A 23,836-nucleotide genomic window follows, 5' to 3' on the forward strand; every position below is an offset into this window, starting at 1 on the left:
GCTGCGAAAGACCAGTCTTGGGCTGCTCCGCTCCCCCAGGAACCCTGTTCAGGGCTCTTTAGGCCCCAGACTTATCTTTCTTCCTTTGTGTTTCAAACTCTGTAACATCCGACTGCCAGCTGTTAGGGCTAGTTGGATCTTTGGCGCCACCATCAGTTCAAACTGAATTTTGCTTCGCTGGGGAACTAATTCACCGGGAAATCCTAGGAAAACCTACCACAGCCTGTCTATGGACGGCTGTAAAGACACTCACATCCCTCTGTGGTGCCCGCACCACAAGCAAGTCCAGGGTATCAGGAAAAGAAAGGCCAGACGTCCAGCTGTTTGTACTAAGAGAATGCATGTGTTGCCTTTATTGCCAGGAGTGTGTGTGTGTGTGTGTGTGTCTTCATTGCAAGTGCTAAGAGGTCTGGGTTGGGGCCCAACATCCCTCTATAGAGAAGTTTGAATTTTTATTAAAAAAACAAACAGAAAAGACAGCACACAAATGTATAAGGCGAACACTAACAGCCACCACCCAGGTTAAGAAAAAAACTTTACCAGGGGACTGGAGAGATGGCTCAGTGGTTAAGAGCACTGGCTGCTCTTCCAAAAGGACCCGGGTTCAATTCCCATTACCCATATGACAGCTAACAAATGTCTACAACTCCAAAATCCAACACCATTAAACAGGCAAAATCTCAAAATAAAAAGTAGTAACAATAAAATAATTAAAAAAAAAAAAAGAACTTTACCACATCCCCTGACAGAGCACCGACTCCTTTCCCCACACTGCTCAGGTTAGATGAAGTTGCCAATTTAATAGCTCCACCAGAGACCCGTCAGTTTTCAAATCACCATCCATGCGAGGCAACTCTCCCCAAGGGCACAGAGGAGAGCTTAGGGTCCCCTGCCTTTGAGTGACCCAAATGCTTACAGGGGAGGCAGCTGGGCTGTGGGCAATCGTCTCCGTGGCCTCGCTCTGCCCTCCTGGGTCAGCTGGAGGCTGGGGAGGTCGGGGCTGCCAGCTTTGGAAAGAGAAGGCAAGGTCCTCCTGATGGTGTCACCACGAGGGGCCGGTACCAGCTTTGTTCAGGTTCCTGAGAGCGCTCATGCTGCCCTAGAGGTCACAGCTGGGCTCCAGGGTGCCGAGCTGCCCCGAAGCAACACTTTCCGAGGGGAAAGTGACCAGGCTCGAGCTCTTACTCTCACCCCAGTCACTGTGCTGCTTCCGATGGCACCTCAGAGAGTCGTCCCTGACAAAGGAGGCACCACACTTGTCACACTGGAAGGCCCGCTGGGTGGCAGTCTTGGGCCCGTGGTGGGGGCCACTCTCTGTGTGAGCATCCTTGCCCTGTGGGACCCTGCTCCCTGTCTTGGCCCCTTCCCTGTGCACTCTGTCCATGTGTTTGGCCAGGCTGCTGGGCCGCTTCGTGTCAAAGCTGCAGAAGTCACATTTGAAGGGCCGGTCCTTGCAGTGAACCCTGCTGTGCACCCGCAGGGCAGCCGGGCTGGAGCAAGAGTAGTTGCACTCGGGACATTTCTCAGGATGGTCAGCCTGATGTAGGCGACTGTGCTCCAGCAGGTCGGCCCGGTCTCGGCCCTGGAAGGCACAGTGCAGACACTTGAAGGTGTGCTTGATGCGGACGTGCGACTTGAGGTTCGCCTTCATGGTGCAGCGGACGTCGCAGAACTCGCACTTGAAGGGCTTCTCCCCCGAGTGCACGATCATGTGCCGCTTCAAGTCCGAGCTGATTTTGAACTTGGCGCTGCAGAGCCAGCACTGGAAAGGGGTGTCCCCTAGCAACGGAAGGTGTGATTGCATTAGCGTGGGCAGGCAACAGAATTCTCACCTAGACACGCATCATATACCTGGGCAGGAGACAGCTGGGTCTTTTGAACGGAGGCTTGCAACTTCCCGACAATGACAACACTTACTGTGTACAATAACTCAGTACTGTTAGCCTATTTTATAGATGAGGCAGCTGGTGCTCAGAGGACTCAAGTGGCAGGGGCCCCGCCAAGTCCACGCTCAATTACACTTGGGTTCTAGGAATGCAGGATATGTTGCAAATGAGTTCTCTAAATAAGATTTACACACACCGGACTGGCAAGACAGCTCAGTGGTTAAGAGCACAGGCTGGTCCTGCAGAGGACCGTGCTCAGTTCCCAGCACCCACATGGCAACTCACAACCACCTGTAACTCCAGTTGCAGAGACTCTGACACCCTCTTCTGGCCTCTCCGTGTACTGCACACATGTGGTACACATACATACATGTAGGCAAAAATACCCATACACATAAAATTAAAAAAAATTTTTTTGAGATAGGGTTTTTCTGTGTAATAGCCCTAGCTGTCCTGGAATTTTCTTTGTAGACCAGGATGGCCTCAAACTCACAGAGATCTACTTGCTTCTGCCTCCTGAATACTGAGATTAAAGGTGTGTGCCACCACGCATGACATGTTTGCATTCTTAGCAGGCATGGTGGCACATGACTGTAATCCCAGCACTCAGGAGGTTGATGCCGGAGGATCACTGTAAGTTTGAGGCAGCTCAGGCCTCAAAGTGAGATCTTATCTCAGAAAGCCAAAATAATGATTAAAGAAAACAAACAAACAAAAACCAAAAACCAAAACCGAAACCAAAAAACCAGTCTCAGTGAGTCCATACATGTGTCAGCCTGTTTTCTTAGCCATCCTGACTTAGAGGTCCTCACTCCCCAGCAGCTCTACCTGAAATTCATGCCTCTTTGCTTTTATTATCTCCTCATGGACTTTACCTGCATTTCTGATGGCAGTAGACATCAATTCAGCAAAGTTCTTTTCTAATCTCCCAAATACCCTCTGGCCTGACACATTTCATGGCACTAAATGAAGTAGTCATAATCATTGGCTGGCTGTAGGAGGAAACTGCCTTAAGCAGGAGATACATGGATGCCATGGCTTCACCTGCAACCAAGGAGGCTGAGCAGTGTTGCCATTGAGCATTGGCTTCTCCCCTGAGCTTATTGTTGTGGCCTTGGATGTCTTCACTCCAGTTCCAAGTCCAGAGTTCTCAGGTCATTGAGATGTCTGCTGGGAAGGCTGGCGCCCAGCACCACGCCTGGCTCAATCTGTCCGCTGGAATATAGCTCTCTTTACTCAATTAAAGTCTTGAGACTTTGAATAGACTACTGTTCCTCGCACACCGGATAGTTGTGCTGGCTATGGAATTAGACTTTTAAAGTCAATTACTTTGTGACACAGGGTGTGGTGGTTTGAAAGAAAATAACCCCCATAGGAAATGACACTATTAGAAGGTGTGGCTTTGTTGGAGTAGGTGTGGTCTTGCTGGAGAAAGTGTGTCATCGTGGGGGTGAGCTTTGAGGTCGCCTATACTCAAGCTACGCCCAGTAGCACGGTCACTTCCTGTTGTCTGTGGATTAAGATGTAGGACTCTCAGCTCCTTCTCCAGCACCGTGTCTGCCCGCATGCCACCATGTCCTTCCATGATGACAATGGACTAAACCTCTGAAACTGCAAGCCACCTAATTAAATGCTTTCCTTTATAGGAGTTACTATGGTCTGAGTGACCCCAAAAGTTCTACCAGAGAACTGTGACAACTGATAAACACCTTCAGTAATGCAGTAGGATACAAGATTAGTTCAAAAAAAAAATCAGTAGCCCTGCTCTATACCTATTATAAATGGGCTGAGGAAGAAATCAGAGAAACATCACCCTTTACAATAACCACAAGTAACATAAAATACCTTGAGGTAACTCTAACCAAACAAGTGAAAGACCTGTGTGACAAGAACTTTAAGTCTTTGAAGAAGGAAATTGAAGAAGACACCAGAAAATGGAAAGATCTCCCACGCTTCTAGATAGGTAGAATTAACATAGAAAAGATGGCAATCCTACCAAAAGGATGTACAGATTCGATGCAATAGCCAATCAAAATCCCAGCAAAACTTTTCACAGACCTCGAAAGGAAAATACTCAACTTCATATGGAAAAACAAAAAAACACAGGGAAGCCAAAACAATCCTGTACAATAAAGGAACTTCTGGAGGCATCACAATTCCTGACTTCAAGTTCTACTGTAGAGCTACAGTAATAAAAACAGCTTGGTAGGGGCTGGAGAAATGGCTCAGAGGTTAAGAGCACTGACTGCTCTTCCACAGGTCCTGAGTTCAATTCCCAGCAACCACATGGTGGCTCACAACCATCTACAATTCAAACTGGTGTATATGTAATAAATAAATAAATCTTTAAAAAAAGAATTCACAGCGTTTCATGCTGTCCACCTTTGTGTCAGTACTGCTGTGTGTAAAAAAAAAAAACAAAAAAACAAAAAAACAGCTTGGTAGCTGGGCAGTGGTGGTGCAGGTCTTTAATCCCAGCACTCGGGAGGCAGAGGCAGTGTATCTCTGTGAGTTTGAGACCAGCCTGGTCTACAGAGCAAGTTCCAGGACAGGCTCCAAAGTTACAGATAAACCCTGTCTTGAAAAAGCAAATAAACAAAAAAGCAAAACAATACCACCACCCAAAACCCCAGCTTGGTATTGGCATAAAAACAGACAGGTGGTGGCATAAAAACAGACAGGTGGACCAATGAAATCAAACTGAAGACCCTGATACCAATCCACGCACCTATGAACACCTGAATTTTTACAAGGAAACTAAAATTATAAAATGGATAAAAGAAAGCATCTTCAACAAATGGTGCTGGTATAACTGGATTTTGACATGTAAAAGAATGCAAATAGATTCATGTCTATCCCCATGCACAAAACTCAAGTCCAAGTGGATCAAAGACCTCAATATAAATCCATCCACACTGAACCTCATAGAAGAGAAAGTGGGAAGCAGCCTTGAATGGGAGACCACTTCCTAAATATAACACCAGTAGCACAGACTCTGAGGGCAACAATGAATAAACGGGACCTCCTAAACTGAGAGGCCAATGTAGAGCAAAGGACGTGGTCGCCATGACAAAATGGCAGCCTACAGAATGGGAAAATGTAACACAAATTAATAAATGACCCAGAGACAGACATTGGGGTTCAAGTTGAAGATCAGGGAAGCAAAGCAGCCAAGCTACCAAAGAGCCCTTACCTCTAACAGGGATGGGGCATTCCTATTCTCAACGTGGCTGGAGAATGGATGCCTGATATTGAGTCTTTCTATCTTCAGTGTGGCTGGAGATGAATACTGGATACTGAGACCCTGCTCCTGTCTTATATACCCACCCCCATGCTGGGATTAAAGGCGTATAATCCCAGGTGCTGAGATCTTTATGTGAGCTGCTTCTCTTTAGGACTGGATCAATCTTGTGTAGATCTGGGTGGCCTTAGACTCACAGAGGTCCATCTACTTCTTAATCCTCAGTCCTGGGACCAAAGGTATGTACTGGATTAAAGGTGTGTACCTGGGGGCTGGTGAGATGGCTCAGAGGTTAAGAGCACTGTCTGTTCTTTCAGAGGTCCTGAGTTCAATTCCCAGCAACCACATGGTGGCTCACAACCATCTGTAATGAGATCTGGTGCCCTCTTCTGTCATGTAGGCAGGCATGCAAGCAGAACACTGTGTACACAATAAATAAATCTTTAAAAAAAAAAAGGTGTGTACCTGGCTACTATGGCTTGTGACTGACTTTGCTTTCTGAATCATAAATAATATATCACTATGAGAAAAGACCTTCACCATCTGACAGATGATACAAAATATACAAAGAACTCAAGAAACTAGACATCAAAAGACCAAATAATCTAATAAAAAATGGGGTACAGATCTAAAAAGAGAATTCTCAACAGAGGAATATCAAATGACCAAAAGACACTTAAGGAAATGCTTAACACCCTCAGTCATCAGAGAAACGCAAATCAAAACAACTCTGAGATACCATCTCACACCTGTCAGAATGGCCAAGATCAAAAACACCTATTTCGCCGGGCGTTGGTGGCGCACGCCTTTAATCCCAGCAATCGGGAGGCAGAGGCAGGCGGATCTCTGTGAGTTCGAGGCCAGCCTGGTCTACAAAGTGAGTTCCAGGACAGCCTCCAAAGCTACAGAGAAACCCTGTCTCGAAAAACAAACAAACAAACAAAAAAAACAACAACAACAACAAAAAAAAAACAAAACACCTATTACAGTTTATGCTGGAAAGGGTGTGGAGTAAGGGGAACACTTTTCCATTGCTGGTGGGAGTGCAAACTTGTACAGTCTTTTGGAAATCAGTATGGTGGTTTCTCAGAAAATTGGGAATCAATCTACCTCAAGACCCAGCAATACCACTTTTGGGCATATATCCGAAGGATACACATTCATGCCACAAAGACATTTGCTCAACCATGTTCATAGCAGTATTATTCATAATAGCCAACCAAAAAAATAGGAAAGAAAAATGTAGTGTATTTACACAATGGAGTACTACTTAGCGGTAAAAAACAATGACATCTTGAAATTTGCAGGCAGATGGACAGAACTAGAAAAAGCCATCCTAAGTGAGGTAACCCAGACCCAGAAAGACAAATATGTACTCACTATTAAGTGCATGTTAGACACAGAACAAACAACAAACAGACCACAGGCCACAGCCCCAGAGAACTTAGGTAACAAAGAGGACCCTAAGAGAGACATACATGGACCCACCTAGGAAGGGGAAAAGACAAGATCTTCTGAGTAAATTGGGAGTGTGGGGGCCAGGGGGAGGATGGAAATGGAGAAGGGAGGAGGGAAGAGGAGTGGGGGAAATGTATAGCTCAATTAAAACAAAGAGAAAGGAAGAAAGTCACTGTGGTCCTGGTATCTCTTCACAGCAACTGAAACCCTAACTAAGACGCAGGGTCTCGTGTATTGCAGTCTGGCCTTGCTTTTCAGCTCTAATCTCCAGAGTCGCTTTCATCTCCCAGGTGCTGAACAACAGGTGTGCGCCACCATGCCTGGTTTCTGTGGTGCTGGGGATGAAACCCAGGGCTTCCTGCACGCCAGGCAACTGCTACATTCCCCAGACTTTCCTTGTTGTTTCTTTAGAGAGAAGGGTTTCTCTGTGTAGCCCTGGCTGTCCTGGAACTCGCTCTGTAGCCCAGGCTGGCCTGGAACTCACAGAGATCCACCTGCCTCTGCCTCCTGAGTGCTGGGAGTAAACACATGTGCCCGCCACTGCCCAGCTGAACTCAGCTGTAAATGCCAACACATTTCCATTGCCCCGCCATCTTCTAAGAGTTTACTGAAATGCTTCTATCTACTGCGGATGCCTCAGCCACCCCCCCCCCACCTACTTGTGTGTGTATGGGTGTGCACTATAATGGGCTGGTTATCTAGCTAACATTAGTCCTGTGGAGTCCTACCAAGAAGGAAAAGGAAACCTTCCAGAACAAGACGTGCGTGGGTACCACATTCCTAAACACATCTTGTTGGCCGGCCATTTTTATTTGAGATGCAACCTCAGACACGTGGCTGCCGTGGTGGGTACCCATTCCCACGTGCATTTTAGCCATCACGCTGTTGTATCAAAACCTGTTCCTTTGGCAGTTCTGAAGATCTGAACAGGCTGCATCAAGTCAGACTCAACTTCCTGTGTTTCTACTGGCAACTCATCTCGGTGGCTTGTGTCTTCAGGAAGTGCGGGTGAAGAAACGGAGAAAGCAAAGCAGGGGGCTCCTGGGGGAGGGGCTAACCTGTGTGCGGGGGAGGGGCTTACCCGTGTGCGAGCGCAGGTGCACGGTGAGCTGGCTGGAGTTGCGGCTGGCGTAGGGGCAGAGCTGGCACTTGTACGGCCGCTCGTCCGAGTGGATGCGCAGGTGCTTCTTGAGGCTGCTGCTGTCCACAGCTGCATAGTCGCACAGGTGGCACTTGTGTGGCTTGACGCTCGTGTGGCAGCGCATGTGCATGGTCAGGTTGTCCTTCCGGCTGAAGCACTTATCACAGAACTCACACTTGTGCGGCTTGTCGCCTTCAAACACATAAGCAGTCAAGGTTGTAGGGCTTCTTGGTCAGGGTTAGGTCTTGTTACTATGATAAGATACCCGTGCCATCAGCTTGGGGGCGACTGCCTGTACTTGCTAAGCAACCCCCACCCCCGCCGCCGCAGGATGTCACAGAGGCCAGGCTATCCTCAAATTCTCATTGTAGCTGAGGCCTCGAACTCCCCATTCTCCTACTTCAGTCTCCTGAGTGCTAGGCTACGGGTGTCCACCACCATGCCCTGTCCCCTCTTACTTTGTCAGTTAAGAGACGCAAAGAGCTAAACCAGATGCTGTGAACTCGACGGAGTATCCCACGTCTCCATTACCTCAAGGATCAGGCCTTCCCCAGTTTCCCTAACCCCAGCACGCTTATATGAAGTAGTTAAACACCACCAGAGTGTCCTCTTCTCTGCTGTCACCCTCGGTGCTATGAGCAAGCACCCCAGGACAATCGATTTGGGGTGTCGTTTTCCTCTGCCCACTAGATGGCAGCAGTGCAACCCCAGCTCATCATGAGTGCTCAAGCTAGCCTCAGGATGCTTCCTGATCGGCTCCTGTGCTGGTAGAGCCTCCTGGTCCCCAGCTTTGGGGATGCCTGGTGGCCTCATTTACTGAGGTGAGGCACGGAAGCTGACCCTCCCTTCATTCCCGGCAGCCTAAAGCTCCCAGTCCATGGGCAGCAGAAATCAACAGAAGTCCAGAAGGTTCTGTGATCTCAATGCTGCAGCTGCCATCCCCAGAGCCAGGCCTTGTCCCTCTGGATGCCAGGGCAATGCCATTAAATCTCCACTCATTTCATTAGATCAGAAGGGTTCGGTTCCTGGGCTATGGGCAGAGGGAGGGGTGCTGCTGTAGGTATCTCCAGTCTCAATTTTGTTTCCCATCGTAGGGATTCACAAATTGAGAGCTTGGTTCTGGAGGTGGCAGAGCCTCTTTTGCTATTCTATGGATCCATCCTTCACCTGAATTCCCCAGAGGGCGAGCATTGTTTAGGCTCTAGTCCTGAGTTTTGTCTCTCAGTGAATAGAACCGTCCTCATGAATGGGGCCCCACGACCTCTGCAGCCTCCGTCAATAGAACCCATCCTTATGTTTATTACAAATCGCTCCTCCCTGCTGATCCGGGTTTGTCAGTCAGTAGAGCTCATTCTCATGGCCCAACCACAGGTGCTTTGCCATACAGGTGTATTTTGCAAGGGGGTTCCCAGGGAGGCATCCTCGGAAGATTTGTTGTAACAATTGTCACTTGGAGACTTTCCCCCGAAGTTTAAATGTATAAGAAAAATAAACTGGGTTGGAGAGATAGCTCAGCACTTAAGAGCACCGGCTGCTAGAGGGCCTGGGTTCAATTCCCAGCACCCACTTGGCAGCTAACAGCTGTCTGTAACTCCAAGATCTGACACCCTCACAGACATGCCCGCAGGCAAAGCACCAATGCACAGAAAATAAAAATTACAAACTACGCTTGGACATGCTAACAAGTCAGACAGTAACTCATGTCTGCCCTCTGCATGTGGCAGAGTCGTCCTGAAGCAGCAGCTGCGCTGCATCCCAAGCTCCGTGAGGGTCATCCTCACACCCCTCCCTTCTTGTTCCAAGCCCACTTCCTAAGCTAGACACCACCAGCCAGAGGCCCACCCATAGTTCACTCCTGGGTCCCCGACACTGAACTCAATCCGCTTCCTTGTATTTTCCTCAACTGCTAACTGAATGGATACGCACCCGTGTGGATTCTCACATGGCGGTCCAAGTCTTTCATGCCATGAACCGTCTTGAAACGACAACCTAGAAGAGAGGCAAAGCTGGCTCTCAATGCTCAGTCTCCGGGATCACCACAGTTTGACTCTGACCCCACCCACGGCATCATGTCCTGCTTTGAGTGCAGCTGCCAACAACTGACAGCACCTGCCCAACACTTTGTCACAAAACTCTGCCCAACACTTTGTCACAAAACTCTGCCCAACACTTTGTCACAAAACTCTGTTAGGTGGCTGTGCTCAGCCTTAGTCTGGGGCTGTGTCCTGCATGAGGCTTAAAGAAAAGCTTGCACACGTGGAGGGCCAAGGGTATGACCTGCATTTTCATTTTGATTCTGTCTGGCAGTGCTGGGGGTGGAACTCAGAACCTTTGGCATCCTAGGTAAGTGCTATGCCACTGTGCACATCCTTAGCCCTCATGGCTCTCTCTCTCTCTCTGTCTCTCTGTCTCTCTCCCTCTCTTTCCCTCCCTCCCTCCCTCCCTCCCTCCCTCTCTCTCTCTCTCTCTCTCTCTCTCTCTCTGTATCTGGCTGAACTGAACTCACTACACACACCAGACTGTTTTCAAATTTGCAGGAATCCTCCTGCCTCTGCCTCCTGAGTGCTGAGATTCCCACATCTATTCCTCCTGCATTAAAAAAATATATTTTTATCTTATGTGCTTTGGTTCCTTCCTTCCCTCCTTCCCTCCCTTCCTTCCATATGCATGCATGTCTGTGTGAGGATGCAGGGTGTTAGTATTCAGGCATCTGTACTGGCCTGTCCTTGGGGTTGGACAGGACACGCCCTCAGCTGCAGCCACCAAGAGCACCACCTGTGCATATTCACTGTGTTCCCTTCCCCCCTCTTTCTCCCTCTCCTGCTGCTCCTGTCCCTGGAGGCCAGTCTTCCCTTTCCCCATTTTATGACCCCTTTCCCTAATTAAAAAAAAAAAAACCTCTGTTTGAACCACGTAGCATGGAGTCTTTCTCTCTTATGCTGCTTTTCTTAAATTATAATACTGGGTCCCCTGGAAGTGGAGTTATAGACAGTGCGAGCTGCCATATGGGTGCTGGGAATTGAACCCGGGTCCTCTGGAAGAATAGTTGGTATTCTTAACCACTGAGCCATTTCTCCAGCCCCACTCCTGCATTTCTGACTTGATGATGTTTCAACTTAAAACAGGTTCATTGAGACTCGATCCTCATTTAAGAAGCATCTGTGAACTCAGTTACAGTCTCTGGACAGGCTTTGCCACTGCAGCTGCAGGACCCACAGGACCCTGAAGAAAAGTGCCAATTCTGTGAGTGACCTTGGAGAATAATTCTAATAAGGTGCCGAAGCTCTCTGCAGCAGGGCTGGGCAGGGAAGGGGCTACCACCAGGTCCGACCCTTTACCTGGAAAGCAGCAGTTAAAGGTTCTTTCTCCGAGGGTGGCCATTTGTTCCTTTGTTTCCGAGGGTACAGGGACAGCAGGGGCCTGCTGGGTGTCACTGTCTTCAGCAGAGAGGTCTGATGGTTTTGGAACTCTGTCATCTAGCAGTGCAGAGGCTGAAATGGAGACAGGAAGTTTGGCGACAGCTGTGATGGTCAGTCTGAGAAGAGGGTAGCTTTGGGCTGTTTTCAGCTTTCACCAGTTTCCCCCAAAATGCTTTACAAAACAAAAACTGGGGCTGGAGGAATGGCTCAGTGATCTTGCAGAGGACCTGAGCTGGGCTCCCAGCACCCAGGTCTGGCTGCTTATAGCTGCCTGTCCCGCTTGAAGGGTCCAACAAAGTCTCTGGCCTCCACAGACACCTGCACACCCATGCTCATGCACAGACACATAGCTACCTACACACACACATGTAAAAATTAGATGAGTCTTTAAAAGCTAGAGCTGGGCCTGGGACTCAGTTGGTAGAGGTCTTGCCTAGCATTCAGGAAGCTATGGGGTCAGTCCCCAGTACTGCACACAGCAGGCCTGGAGGCAGATGTATTTAATCCCAGCACTTGGGAGGCAGAGGCAGGTGGATCTCTGTGAGTTCAAGACCAGCCTGGTCTACAAGAGCTAGTTCCAGGACAGCCTCCAAAGGCACAGAGAAATCCTGTCTTGGAAAAAAAAAATATTAGCTTGCAAGTATGTATGTCTGAATATATGCAGTGCTAACAGAGGCCAGAAGAGGATGACAGGTTCCCTGGAACTGAACTTAAAACACACGTAAAGCAGGGCTGGAGAGATGGCTCTGTGGTTAAGAGCACTAGTCGATCTTCCAGAGGTCCTGAGTTCAATTCCTTGCAACCATCTGTAATGATGGTGCCTCTTCTGGCCTGCAGGGATATATGCAGGCAGAACACCATCTATGCAATAAACAAACAAATAAATAAATAAAACAAAACCCCCCAAAAACCACGTGTAAGCTTCCTGGTGGGCATGAGGAACCAGTGCACTAAACCACTAAGCAATCTTTCCAGTTGCTAAAGAGGTAGGTTTTTGTTGGTTTGCTTATTTGAGACAGGGTCTGACTATGTAGCTGTCTGTCTGTCTAGGAACTTCCTCGGTAGACCAGACTGGCCTCGAACTCACAGAGATCCTCCTGCCTCTGCCTACTCTAAAGATGTAGTTTTGTAAACAACTTCTTACTCACCATTGGTTATTATTTTGTAACCAATAATGTACGTGGATTATAAGGGGACCCTGGATGCCACAGAGCACCGGAGGCGCCTGCTTTATTACTACTGTTATTATTTTACATTTAGTTTTGTGTGTGTGCACATGTGCGGTTCGTGCATGAGTGCATACACCAGAAGATTAACTTGTGGGAATCACTTCTTTCCTCCCACCCTGCAGATTCTGGGGATTGAACTTGGACCATCAGACTGGGCAGCCCGTGCCTTTGTTCACAGAGCCTTCTTGAGGGCCCATGCAGCAGGTTTTTGTTTTTTGAGACAGGGTTTCTCTATGGAACTTTGAGGCCTGTCCTAGAACTCACTCTGTAGACCAGGCTGGTCTCGAACTCACGGCGATCCTCCCTATGCAGTAGTTCCGCAATGCTTAGGCTCACTTTACTGCCCAGCTACTTTGCTTCAGTTCAACTGTGGGTCACAGGCCACACCTGAGGCACTGTGCTCACCAGAGTAAAGCAATTCAACAGATTGCTCAAAATCAAGGGAGAAGGAGAAAGAAACCAGAGACGTCGCAAGCTGAGGACCTGGCACTTTGGGGGAAAGGCGAGGGGGGGTGCGCTTAGCTGGCTCCTGATTCAAATATGCCACAAAAGTCACCCGAAACGGTGACACATCCTGTGTTGACAGATGGGTTTTAGATCAGAGGCCGGGTGCACGCGTGGAAATGGAGAAGACACCTAAAACATCTTTGTGCTTTAGGGGTGATCGCTGACGTGTCTGCAAGCAGAATGATACCGTAGTTTTGGTCCAAACACGGCTAAAGGAAGAGGACAAACAAGGTTGGCCTGGAGCAGGAACCTGCAGGCGTCAGTGTGCCTGCCTGTGTGCTCAGTGTAGTTCTCTCTAATACAGTGCAGTGTGGGGCCCCAGCATGGCTTTACGTGCATGTATGTGTGCATGTGTGTGTGCGTGTGCCAGTGTGCATGTACAGTGAAGGAAGAGGTTCAGTCACTCTCCATCTTAGTTTTTAGAGACAGGGTCTCCAACTCAACTGGAGCTCACCAGTTTAGACAGACTGGCAGCCAGGGGGCCCCAGGGATCCAACAGCCTGTCTCTACCTCCCTAGCGCTGGGGTTTCAAATACACACCACTGACTGGCCTTTCCATTGGTGCTGGGGCGAGTCTGGGAAACATAGTGAGATCCTGCCTCAAAAAAGATGACATGATGCTGGGTGGTGGCACACCTTTAATCCTGGCACTGTGGAGGCTGAGGCAGGCAGAACAGAGTTAGTGCCAGGAGAGACCCCAAAGCCACACAGAGAAACCCTGTCAAACAAACAAACAAGATAATATGAAGGCTGGAGTTGTTTGGTGGAAAGAGCACTTGTTGCTCTTGAGGAGGACCGGGAGCTGATTCCCAGCACCCACATGGTGGCTGATGACCATTGACTGCCTGTAACTCCAGTCCCAGAGACTCAGTGGCCTCTTCTGACTTCTGAGGGCACCAGCCACGAAGGTGGTACACAGACAGTGCAGGCATACACTCATACACACAAAGTAAAATAAATACATCTTAAAAAGAGAAAAAGAGAACCTTTGGAGGCTTGAGGATGGCTCAGCCAGTAAAATGCTTGCCATGAAAGATGAGTTCAATCCCTAGGAACCACTTAAAGAAAAAAAAAAGTTGTAGGGGAGGGAAACACAGCTCAGCCGTTAAGAGCAGGCACTGCTCTTGCAGAGGACATGAGTTCAGTTCCCAGCACTGGGCAGTTCACAACAGCCCATGACTCCAGTTCCAGGGGACCTGATACCTCTGGTTCCACTGGCCACCTGCACTCACACACACATGCCTACATATAATTAAAGTAGGGTCTGGAGAGATGGCTCAGTGGTTAAGAGCACTGTGTTCTTCCAGAGGACCCGGGTTTGACTTTCAGCATCCATATGACATCTGTAACTCCAGTTCCAGGGGTCCAGCCTGACACCCTCTTTGGCCCATTTGGGCACTGTAGGCACAGATAGACGATATACGTGCAGAGAAAACACCCATACATGGAAAATGAATAAAATCATAAAATACAAATAATAAAGCAAATCTTGTGCACGGGCATGCACATGCTTGTATCCCTGCATTGGGGAGGCAGAGACAGCTCTCTATAACCTGTCTTTTTGCTGGGATTAAGGACATGCACCACCACTGCCCGGCCGTACAACCTGTCTTAAAACACACGTTGGATGCCTTGAGAAGGGACGGCAAAGCTAGTTTCTGGTCTCTACACACACACAGGCAGTTATCTTGTTGTCCTGAGGGTGCCTATGTCAGAAGCAAGTCAACAGCTGGACACCCTGTCACAAACGGTTGGGTGGATACTCAGGGGATAAAAGATTAAACAATACCTTTTCCATTTTAATAAGATCATGCAAATCCAGAGAGAGAGAGAGAGAGAGAGAGAGAGAGAGAACAGACAGGCGTGCAATGCAGCTGGGCCCGCCTCTAGAATTCTCCTGGGTGGGGGCCTATGGCAGAGTTGCTGATATTTTCCCATTTCTAACAAGTTCCCAGCTGCTGCTGCTGGTGGTGCTGGTTGTGGTCTGTGGATGATGCTCTGATTGTTTGTGCTTGATGGGAAATGAGGAAAGTGGCTCAGAAATGCTGAAGGTCAAAGGGTTGGAAGTTTCTAGATTATTCAAACCAACACTTTCCTATCTGCTGGCCCTGGGAAGGCGAGCAGTAAATCTTAGCTACTTAACAATTCACACAAGAAAAAAGAAAACTGCGAGCCAGGCAGTGGTGGCCACGCCTTTAATCCCAGAGCTTGGGAGGCAGAGGCAGGCAGATCTATGTGAGTGCAAGGCCAGCCTGGTCTACAGTGCCAGGAAAGGCTCCAAAGATACACAGAGAAACCCTGTCTCGACAATCCAGCCCCCCCCCAAAAAAAAGAAAGAAAGAAAGAAAGAAAACCATGAAATTCAGGAGAAATTTTAACTTCACAGTGGTCATGTTGGAATGAAAACTTAAATCTAAATGAGGTGTTGGACAATAAACAGGTAGACAGCTAGTGGGTTGCAAATTCTGGTTAAGTCTCTTTAGCTGTGTGACCTGGAGAGAGTCCTCACGCAGCCTCTGTTTCTCAGCTCCCACGTCTATAAAAAGGAAATTGTGACTTCTGTCTCTGGTTAGTTGTAGGTCAAGTTCACTGTTACATATAAAAGAACCCTGCACAAGTTGGCACATTTCCAATGTAAACATAGAAAGAGACAAAAAGGCTGGGGGCCGAGAGGCCATGCTAGGGACTGTGGGTCACCTGGGTATACTAGGTTGGTGCCCCCCAAGCCTCTGGTGTCCCCTGTGCTTAGGGGCCCCTTTGTTATTTCACTGATATAATGGGCATTTACCATTTTGAAAATGTTATTGTTTATTTACTTATTTTTTATAACTTATTTTTATTTTATGTACATTGGTATGGATGTGTCAGAGCCCCTGGAACCAGAGTTACAGTTTTAAACTACCATGTGAGTGCTAGGATTTGAACCAGGGTCTTCTGGAAGAGCAGTCTTAACCAGTGAGCCATCTCTCCAGCCCCCTTAGTTCTTTTGAGACAGGGTTTCTCTGGATAGCCTTGGCTGTCCTGGAACTCACTCTGCAGACAAGACTGACCTTGAACTCAGAGATTCACCTGTCTCTCTCTGCCTCCCTAGCGCTGTGATCAAAGGTCTGAGCCACCACTACCTGGACAGGGTTTCATTATGCAACCGTAGCTGGCCTGGAACTGTACATAGACCGGCTGGCCTCAAACCTACAGCCCTCTGCCCGCCACTGCTGAGATGCTGTATCCTTCCTGGGTGACACAGACCGATGAATCACCGGTAAAGACCCATCAGTTTTCTGAAGCGGTGGCTGGGAGGTCGGGAAGAGGGGACCTCGGTTTCCCAAGAACCCCAGAGCGAGCTGTTTGCAGAGACCGACAGCAGCTCGGCTTACCTACAACACTGGACTTTGCATTCATGCCCCGGGTCATTCGGAAACCTTTCCGGGAGTCTTTCGCTTCCCCTCCCTCTTTCCGCCCCAGCAGGGAGGGGGTCCTCTATCTTACCAGCCTGTGCCAGCAGGACTTTACAGTGTTTGGCTTACCGTACCCCGTATTAGGTTTTAGATTATAAACTACTTAGAAGAGTCCTGGTCAAACTAACACCCCCCCCCCCGCCAGAGATAAGCTCACTGGAGTCCGGCGCATTCACAGGGCGAATCTTCCCAGAGGTTGATGGGGGATGTGGGAAGAAATGGAGTTTGAGACCGGGAGAGCACAGAGCAGCCCCCACCCTGGGAAGCTTCAGGTGGAGAAGGGAATAAGATCCATTTAAAATTCCCCTCCCTACCCTTTAGCTTTAGGGAGAAGGGACAGTAGTAATCTACAGAGTTCAGAGCGGAAGGAAATAGGAGAGGAGCCTTAGGAAAGCCGGTCCCAACCTCCTTGAGGGCATGTGCCTGAGGGTGACTGAGGAATTCGTAGACTTACAATGGCTCCCCCTTCCCCAGGCTCTTAGGAGTGGGGACGACGACCTAAGGTACTCAGGGGGAGGTGTCCCTTCATTGCTCCCAACTGGTCCATGCTGCCCCGGAGGTGGAAGAGGGGAGCGAGAGCCTCCTGGTTTCCACCATGCTGCCCTCCCCTCCTCCAGGGCTCCCCGCACTCCCCAGGGCCCCAGCCTCTCAGATGCACTGACTTCACTCTTCACCCAGTCACTCACCCCTCACACATCCTTCAGGTCCTTGGAGGATCCTCTCCCCGGGAGGTGGATAACACACTTCAAAACAATCCCACCCTGGTCCTAAAACCTTCTCTGCTATATCTCTGGGCGGAGAAGAGCTGGTATCCTGCCCTTGGCTCCAGATTCGTCCCTCCAGGCTCTAAGCATCGCCCCCAGCCAATGTGGGAGGCGAACCCTGAGTTTCACGCTTTCTCGGAGAGTAGAAGAAGCCCATCCGCGGAGGGGGTTATCGACAGGCGCGCGTAATTCATAAAGACCCACTGACGCGCCCAGGTCTGCGTCCCGGGACTGGCGCGGGAAGCTTCGCACACCATCGCACGCACCTCCCAACCCCCTTCCAGAGCTAACACCTGCAGGGGTCCGGGGACCGGGACTTCAGACCAACTGTCTCCCAAGTCCCAGGACTGGAGCTGGAAGCTTCGCTCACCCTTGCGTGCACTCCCGTCATCTGACAACTACCGGGGCACAGGGACATTAGGACAGCTGTCCTCGGCCCTTGGGCTGGAGCTGGAAGCATCTTGTATCATTCCACGCACCCCAATCTCCCCCTGCCTAGATATGATATCCATGGGGAGGTGCAGGGACTGGGGACTGTTGGGGGACATCAGAACAGCAGTCACCAAGTCCAGGACTAGGGCTGGAAGGTTCCAGCACTATTCCTCAAGCCCCTTCTCCGTCCCGACCCGACCCCCACACAGTTCCCGAGGTGGGGAGCATTCCAGAGAAACTGGGGACGTCGGAGCCACTGTCCCTGGCGTCTGCGGGCTACTCACCCCGCTCCCCGGCCACGCGCGGGGCCACTCTGCCGTGCTCGTTGTACTCGGACTGAGGCTCCAGCGAGCGCAGGTGCTGGGGCTTGGCTTGCTTGCGCCGCGACATGGCGCGAAGATGAGCCTCCTGGCGGGTCCCCAAGAGTGGCCTCCCGAACAGCGCGCGTCTCCAGACTTCGGAGGCACACACCCCCACAGGCCGGATCGCGCATGTCCCGGCCCCGCCGCCCGTCAGCCCGGTAGGACGATTTATCAAGTGTCCTGACAGTTGCTTGGCCGGCAGCCAGGACCTCAGGGGTCCCGCGAACCCCTCTCCCACGCACGAGCCCGGGCTTCACCCGGGCCCGGCCACACCAGAATCTGCATTTTAACAAGCTCCCCAGGTGATGCGCGCGCACGCTCAGGTCGGAGAAACCCTGTCTGCATTTTAACGAGCTCCCAGGTGATTCGTTGGCTCATTAAAATTGCAGAAGCGCCAGCCCTCTTCCCACTTTAATGTGCTCCCTGAGTCGCTGGGGAGCTCGTTAAAATGCAGATTCCGACTCGGTGAGTCTGGGGTGGGGCCCGAACGTCTGTATTTCTAACGAGCTCCCACGTGAGGCCGTGGCCGCTATCACGCGGGCTGGAGAGCTTTCACATTCTCTCTTAATTGGTCCAGCCTGGGACCGCGGTCCTGGGGTAGTTCTCAGAAAAGCTAGCAGGGGTTTTGGCATGCACAGGCGAGGATGGGGAAGGACCTGGGCACGTGGCGCGTCTTCTCACCTGTGCATCCGAATATACAATTTAAGAGCCGGGGTCTCCAGGTTGCAGGGTGCACTCTTTTTTTTTCTGCAGCCAGTAAAAAAAAAAAAAAAAAAAAAAGTGTGCTGGCGGGGTGGCTCAGCGGGCAAAACCGCTTGCCACCAAACCTGACGACTTGAGTTGAATCCTTTGTCCCACGTGGCGGTAGGAGAGAACTCATCCCTGGAAGATGTCCTCTGGCCTCCACAAATCGGATAACACATGCACGCACACACACACACACACACACACACACACACACACACACACACACACACACACACACACACGCAATAACAAATTGAAAAGTAGACTCTGAAAGTCCTGGATTCAGGAGGCCAGACCTGTAACTTGTACTCTTTCACCCTGCGCTGGGTTCCTGCCTGGGGACTCAGGGTCTAGGACCACACAGGAGAGGTCTTTGGGGCCAACCCGGGCACAGACCCCACCCACAGTGTGACTGAGGCGCGGTCTGTCCTAGGGGTTTTGGCTAATTGACTTTTCGTGCTCAGACTAGCTGGGACTTTGCGGAGACCCGAGGGGGACACCTCCTTCCACGTTCTGAACGACATCCAACAAGGATCGGGAAAGCCACCTACGTCCCCTCAAGGTGTTTACTTTCTTCAGACTGGGAAGTTACTTAAAACAGGGCTGTGTCCCAAGCCTGCCCTAACCTGAGAATCACGTGGTGGCCACCGCTCAGAAACACGCAGCAGCAGTCGGCGGTGAATTCTTTCTGTGGGGACCTGAGACTCTGTTTTCAAATGGAAGCAGATGTGACAAGTTAAAGAAGGGTGGCTATACAGGCTCTGGGGGCTTAGCAGCTCACAACTCACACCATGCTCACTCCGAGCTCATTGGGATTTGTCTGCCTCTGCTCCTGAGGGCCAAGATTAAAAGTTCCCTTTCCTTTCCCAGTGACCAGTCCACTTAGGCATGCATAGGTAGTACTGGGTGCATCTGGACTGGAGAGATGGCTCAGCACTTAAGAGCACCAGCCCCTTTTCCAGAGGACCTGAGTTCGATTCCCAGCACCCACTGATGGGTCACAATCCCCTGTGACTCCACCTCCAGAGGATCTGATGAAATCTTCTGGCCTCCTTGGGTAACGGGATTGTGGAGCACAGACATGTGCAGGTGACCTGCCCACATACATCAAATAAAAATAATAATTAAAAAATTAAAAGGCGTGTGCCACCATATCCAGGGTTCAGTTTTATTTTGAAAGAATGTTATATATACTGTTGTACGAGGTAGCTCTTTAAAGTTCTAGCCAGTCTGTCTGCCTGCCTGCCTTCTCTTCTCTCTTATCTTCTCTTTCTGACAGGGTCTCCTACAGGCAGCCATCCTCCTGCCTCAGTGCTCAGTGCTGGGGTTTCAAGCCTGCTTGACATCTGGCCAAAGTTCCAGTCCTACGTTTATTACTGTATTTTATGACTGAGTTTACTACCAAGTTTTAATGACTGGATTTCAAGGATCGTTACTAAAAATTGTGGAGAAGAAACCGCAAGGCCTGCGCTCAGGAGCCACGGTTGTTACCTTTCGCCTGGTTTCCATGTCAACTGGCTTTTTGTTTGTTTAATTCTAGGTGATAATTTTTGAGCATGTATGTATGTGTGTGTGGTGCTTCTGCACATGTGTGACCAGGTGCACATGTGTCCAGAGGCCAGAGGAGGACATCAGGGTCCTGCTCGGTCACTTTCTGTCTTATTTACTTGACACCGGGCTGTCATTGAACCCGAAGCTGGGCCGGCAGCAGCAAGGCCCGGCAGTCCACCCCCATCCCTGCTCCCCTCTCCCAGCTGCTGGGGTTACAGGCTTGCCTGTGGACCACGCTCGTTTCCACACAGATGCTTGGATCGGAGCTCAGGTCCTTCTGCTTGTGTGAAAAGCACTCTTCCCCAGCCCCCAGCTGATGAACCCATCCTTCCTGAGAATCAGGGGCTTTTGCAAATGCAACTGAAGAGGAAGTCACCTAACCCCTGAAGGTTTTGAGATGACACCTCAGCAGATGGGAGAACTCTGCTACTGAGTTCCAAGTAGGCGGGTGTGTGTGTGTGTGTGTGTGTGTGTGTGTGTGTGTGTGTGTGTGTCCATTCAGGTCACACGTCCCTCCTTTCCAACAGCAACATCTCACAGGGGGCGTGCCCAAGCCTGCATTTTCACACTCCCCACAACTGCTGGAGTTACTTCCTCATTGCATTCTGGACAGACCAGACCCATCACCTTCCTCTTCACAGGCGGTCAGTCAGTCAGGCCGCTTGCTTCACAGACGAAGCCAAGACATCTTCACTGCAATGCTCAGCTGGCCAAGTGAAATGATGAGAGTCTATGGCTTTTCAAGACACAAGTATTTTGTCAAGAGATAAACTGCACACCTCTGACTTCCGTGGTCCCTCTGTGGTGTGTGTGTGTGTGTGTGTGTGTGTGTATGTGTGTGTGAATGCATGCTGCACATATATTAGTGTGTGAGTGCACATGTTCACTCAGGAGCACATGGAACCAGGACGGGATGTCCAGTGTCTTCCTTTATCGCCCTTGGCTTTCTTGTCTTGAGACAGGGTCTCTCACTAGGCTAAACACAAGCAAAACCCACAAACAAACAGAAAATCCCTCCTCATTTGGCCAGTGAGCTCTCAGGATCAATCTGTCACACCCCCAGCATTTTTACGTAGGTGCTGGGGATTCAAACTCAGGCCCTCACGCTCGCAGAACAGGCACTCAGACCTCTGAGCCATCTCCCTAGCTCTTGCGAGATCTTTGAAAGCTGCCACTTGTTTCCCATCAATGAAAGACAATGCTGCTACTGTGACTGTGGTGTCCGGAGGAAGCTCAGATGATGGCTGCTACAGAGGCAGCGACAGCGATCTGCATGTTACTAATTATTCATAATGATAGGGCGGATGTTATACTTATCCATGATAATAGCTAACACTCAGCTGTAACTCAGTCCCACTTAACTAGACAAGACACTGCTTCCCGTGGAAATGCGCTGATGCAAACACACGCGGTGACACAGCTCTGTCGAGCTGCAGATCCCCACATTTTCATACCAGCTTCAACTCATACACATCTACGAGAACACACAAGAGATGCATCTCTGTGCTCGCAGGTGTGGAAAACGCTTCAGGATGTACAAGTGTAGACATCCGAGGGACAGGAAGCCTGTGCATGGCGCCATCGTGCAGATGTGCATATGCACACGAACACACAACAGTGTGTGGAGCATATAGCTCAGATTTTGCACTCACATTTGGAGACACTTTGAAAGGCAAGAGAGGACTGAGTGGTGGCCTGTGACGTGCCCCTGGGGATGAGAACAGGGAAAAGAAAGCACAATGGAGCTGTGTTTGAGTGACTGGCATATTGGTATAAACCTTTTCATAATCTAAGTTTTTAAAAGGATTTTTTTAAAGGTAGGGGTGGCTGGAGATATGGCTCAGCAGTTAAGAGCACCGCTGCTCTTCCAGAGGACCCGGGTTCCATTCCCAGCACCCACATGGCAGCTCCAACTCTCTGCGATTCCAGCTGTAGGGAACCTGACACCCGAATCTGCTCTCCATAGGCCCTGAAGGCATGTGGCTCACAAACACACGTGCAGGCAGAACATCTACACACATAGAATGTTTTTAAATTATTTCAATTGTGTGTATATGTCTGTATGTGTGTATATATGTATGTGTATGTGTGTGTGTATGTGTGTGTATATGTCTGTATGCCGGGGGGTATGTGTGTATGTGTGTATATATGTGTATGCGTGTGTCTATGTGTGATGTGTGTATATATGTCTGTATGTGGGGGGTATGTGTGTATATGTGTGTATGTGTGTATATATGTGTATGCGTGTGTCTATGTGTGATGTGTGTATATATGTCTGTATGTGGGGGGTATGTGTGTATATGTGTGTATGTGTGTGTATGTGTGTATATATGTGTGTGTGTGTCTATGTGTGTATGTATGTATATGTGTGCATATGTCTGTATGTGGGGGTATGTGTGTATATGTGTGTATGTGTGTGTATGTGTATATATATGTGTGTGTGTGTCTATGTGTGTATGTGTGTATATGTCTGTATGTGGGGGGTATATGTGTATATGTCTGTATGTGGGGGGTATGTGTGTATATGTGTGTATATGTGTGTATGTGTGTATATGTCTGTATATGTGTATATGTCTGTATGTGGGGGGTATGTGTGTATATGTCTGCATGTGTGTATATGTCTGTATGTCAGGGGGTATGTACACATGAATGCAGGTTCCCTGGAGTCCATCAGAAGGCCTCAGACTCCTGTGGGGCTGAAGTTATAGGCAGCAGGGAGCAGCACACTATGGGTGCTGGGAACTGAACTTGGGTCCTCTGTAAGAGTCATCTCTTCAGGCTTTAACTTTTTAAAAAACAATAAAGTTTGGCTTACATGTAAAAAGATAACCGTGACATTTCAGGGCAACCACTGCCTCCAAATAAAGAGCAGCAAAACCCAAACGTGAGACCGCCTCCCTCCTTGAGGTGTGGCGCACTCTTGGGTTCAGCAAACCCACCAGCTTCCCCCTCCTTTGCCAGCCTCTTCCAATACCTCTGATTTTTTTTTTCTGGAAAGCTTTACTTACACATTTCATCACCTAAACGACATGCTGCACAGTCTTGCCCCTTCCAGCGAGTGTTTTTCCTTCTCTGGAATCTGGTAGTGTGTGACTGACTCAACATGTTGCCACAAGCAGCCGAGTCTGTTTTCATTCCCCCCATAATCCAGCGTGTGAACACACCACACTGTGCGCCTGGCCCTGCCAAAGGGCGCTCTCCGACCTGGCAATTACGAGCAATGCAGGTATGTACATTGCCGAACAGGCTTCTGGGTCCATACTCTGACTTTGCCCTGAACCAGCTCCCTGGTGACTCAAACATGCAAACAGAGTCCAGGACCTGCTTTTTAACAAGGTCCCCAGAGTGTCACGTGGGCTTTATCACACGCTCATCTACACGCTATTTTAAGTGAAAAAGAAACTATTTGGGGGGCCTTCCAGGTACTCAGGGGCTTTGTAAAACTCTCTGCCCCCCCCAGCCTGACACACCAAGTTCAATCCTCAGAAAGCCCACAGTGGAAGGAGAGAGCAAACCCACAAAGGTGTCCTTCTATCTCCACACGCACACCGGTGTGCATGTACCCACACTCCCACCTGGTAATAAAGGAAGAAAGAATTTTTCAAAGGAAGTGTCCGGCTGGGGTTGTGGCTCAGTTAGCAGGG

At 49.6% G+C, this 23,836-nt stretch overlaps 1 protein-coding gene across 3 annotated transcripts in view; it reads right to left on the bottom strand.

Moving 5' to 3' along the window:
- Positions 1-439: 439 nt before the first annotated feature.
- Positions 440-23,836, bottom strand: part of Zfp64 (ZFP64 zinc finger protein) — a 57,976-nt gene continuing 34,579 nt past the window's right edge. For 2 of the 3 annotated variants that reach the window (XM_040732799.1, XM_013116698.3), the window contains 4 exons: positions 11,065-11,217; positions 9,653-9,715; positions 7,667-7,918; positions 440-1,779 (listed from right to left, as the gene is read on the bottom strand). In XM_040732799.1, the coding sequence (XP_040588733.1) occupies positions 1,100-1,779; positions 7,667-7,918; positions 9,653-9,715; positions 11,065-11,217 (1,148 nt within the window). In that variant the 3' untranslated portion in view covers positions 440-1,099. Of the gene's footprint in view, positions 1,780-7,666; positions 7,919-9,652; positions 9,716-11,064; positions 11,218-17,816; positions 18,507-23,836 lie in introns of those variants that run through there. The other variant, XM_021229748.2, reaches the window with a different exon arrangement.

This window comes from Mesocricetus auratus, unplaced genomic scaffold (assembly GCF_017639785.1).
Source record: "Mesocricetus auratus isolate SY011 unplaced genomic scaffold, BCM_Maur_2.0 Super-Scaffold_100028, whole genome shotgun sequence".
NCBI lineage: Eukaryota > Metazoa > Chordata > Mammalia > Rodentia > Cricetidae > Mesocricetus > Mesocricetus auratus.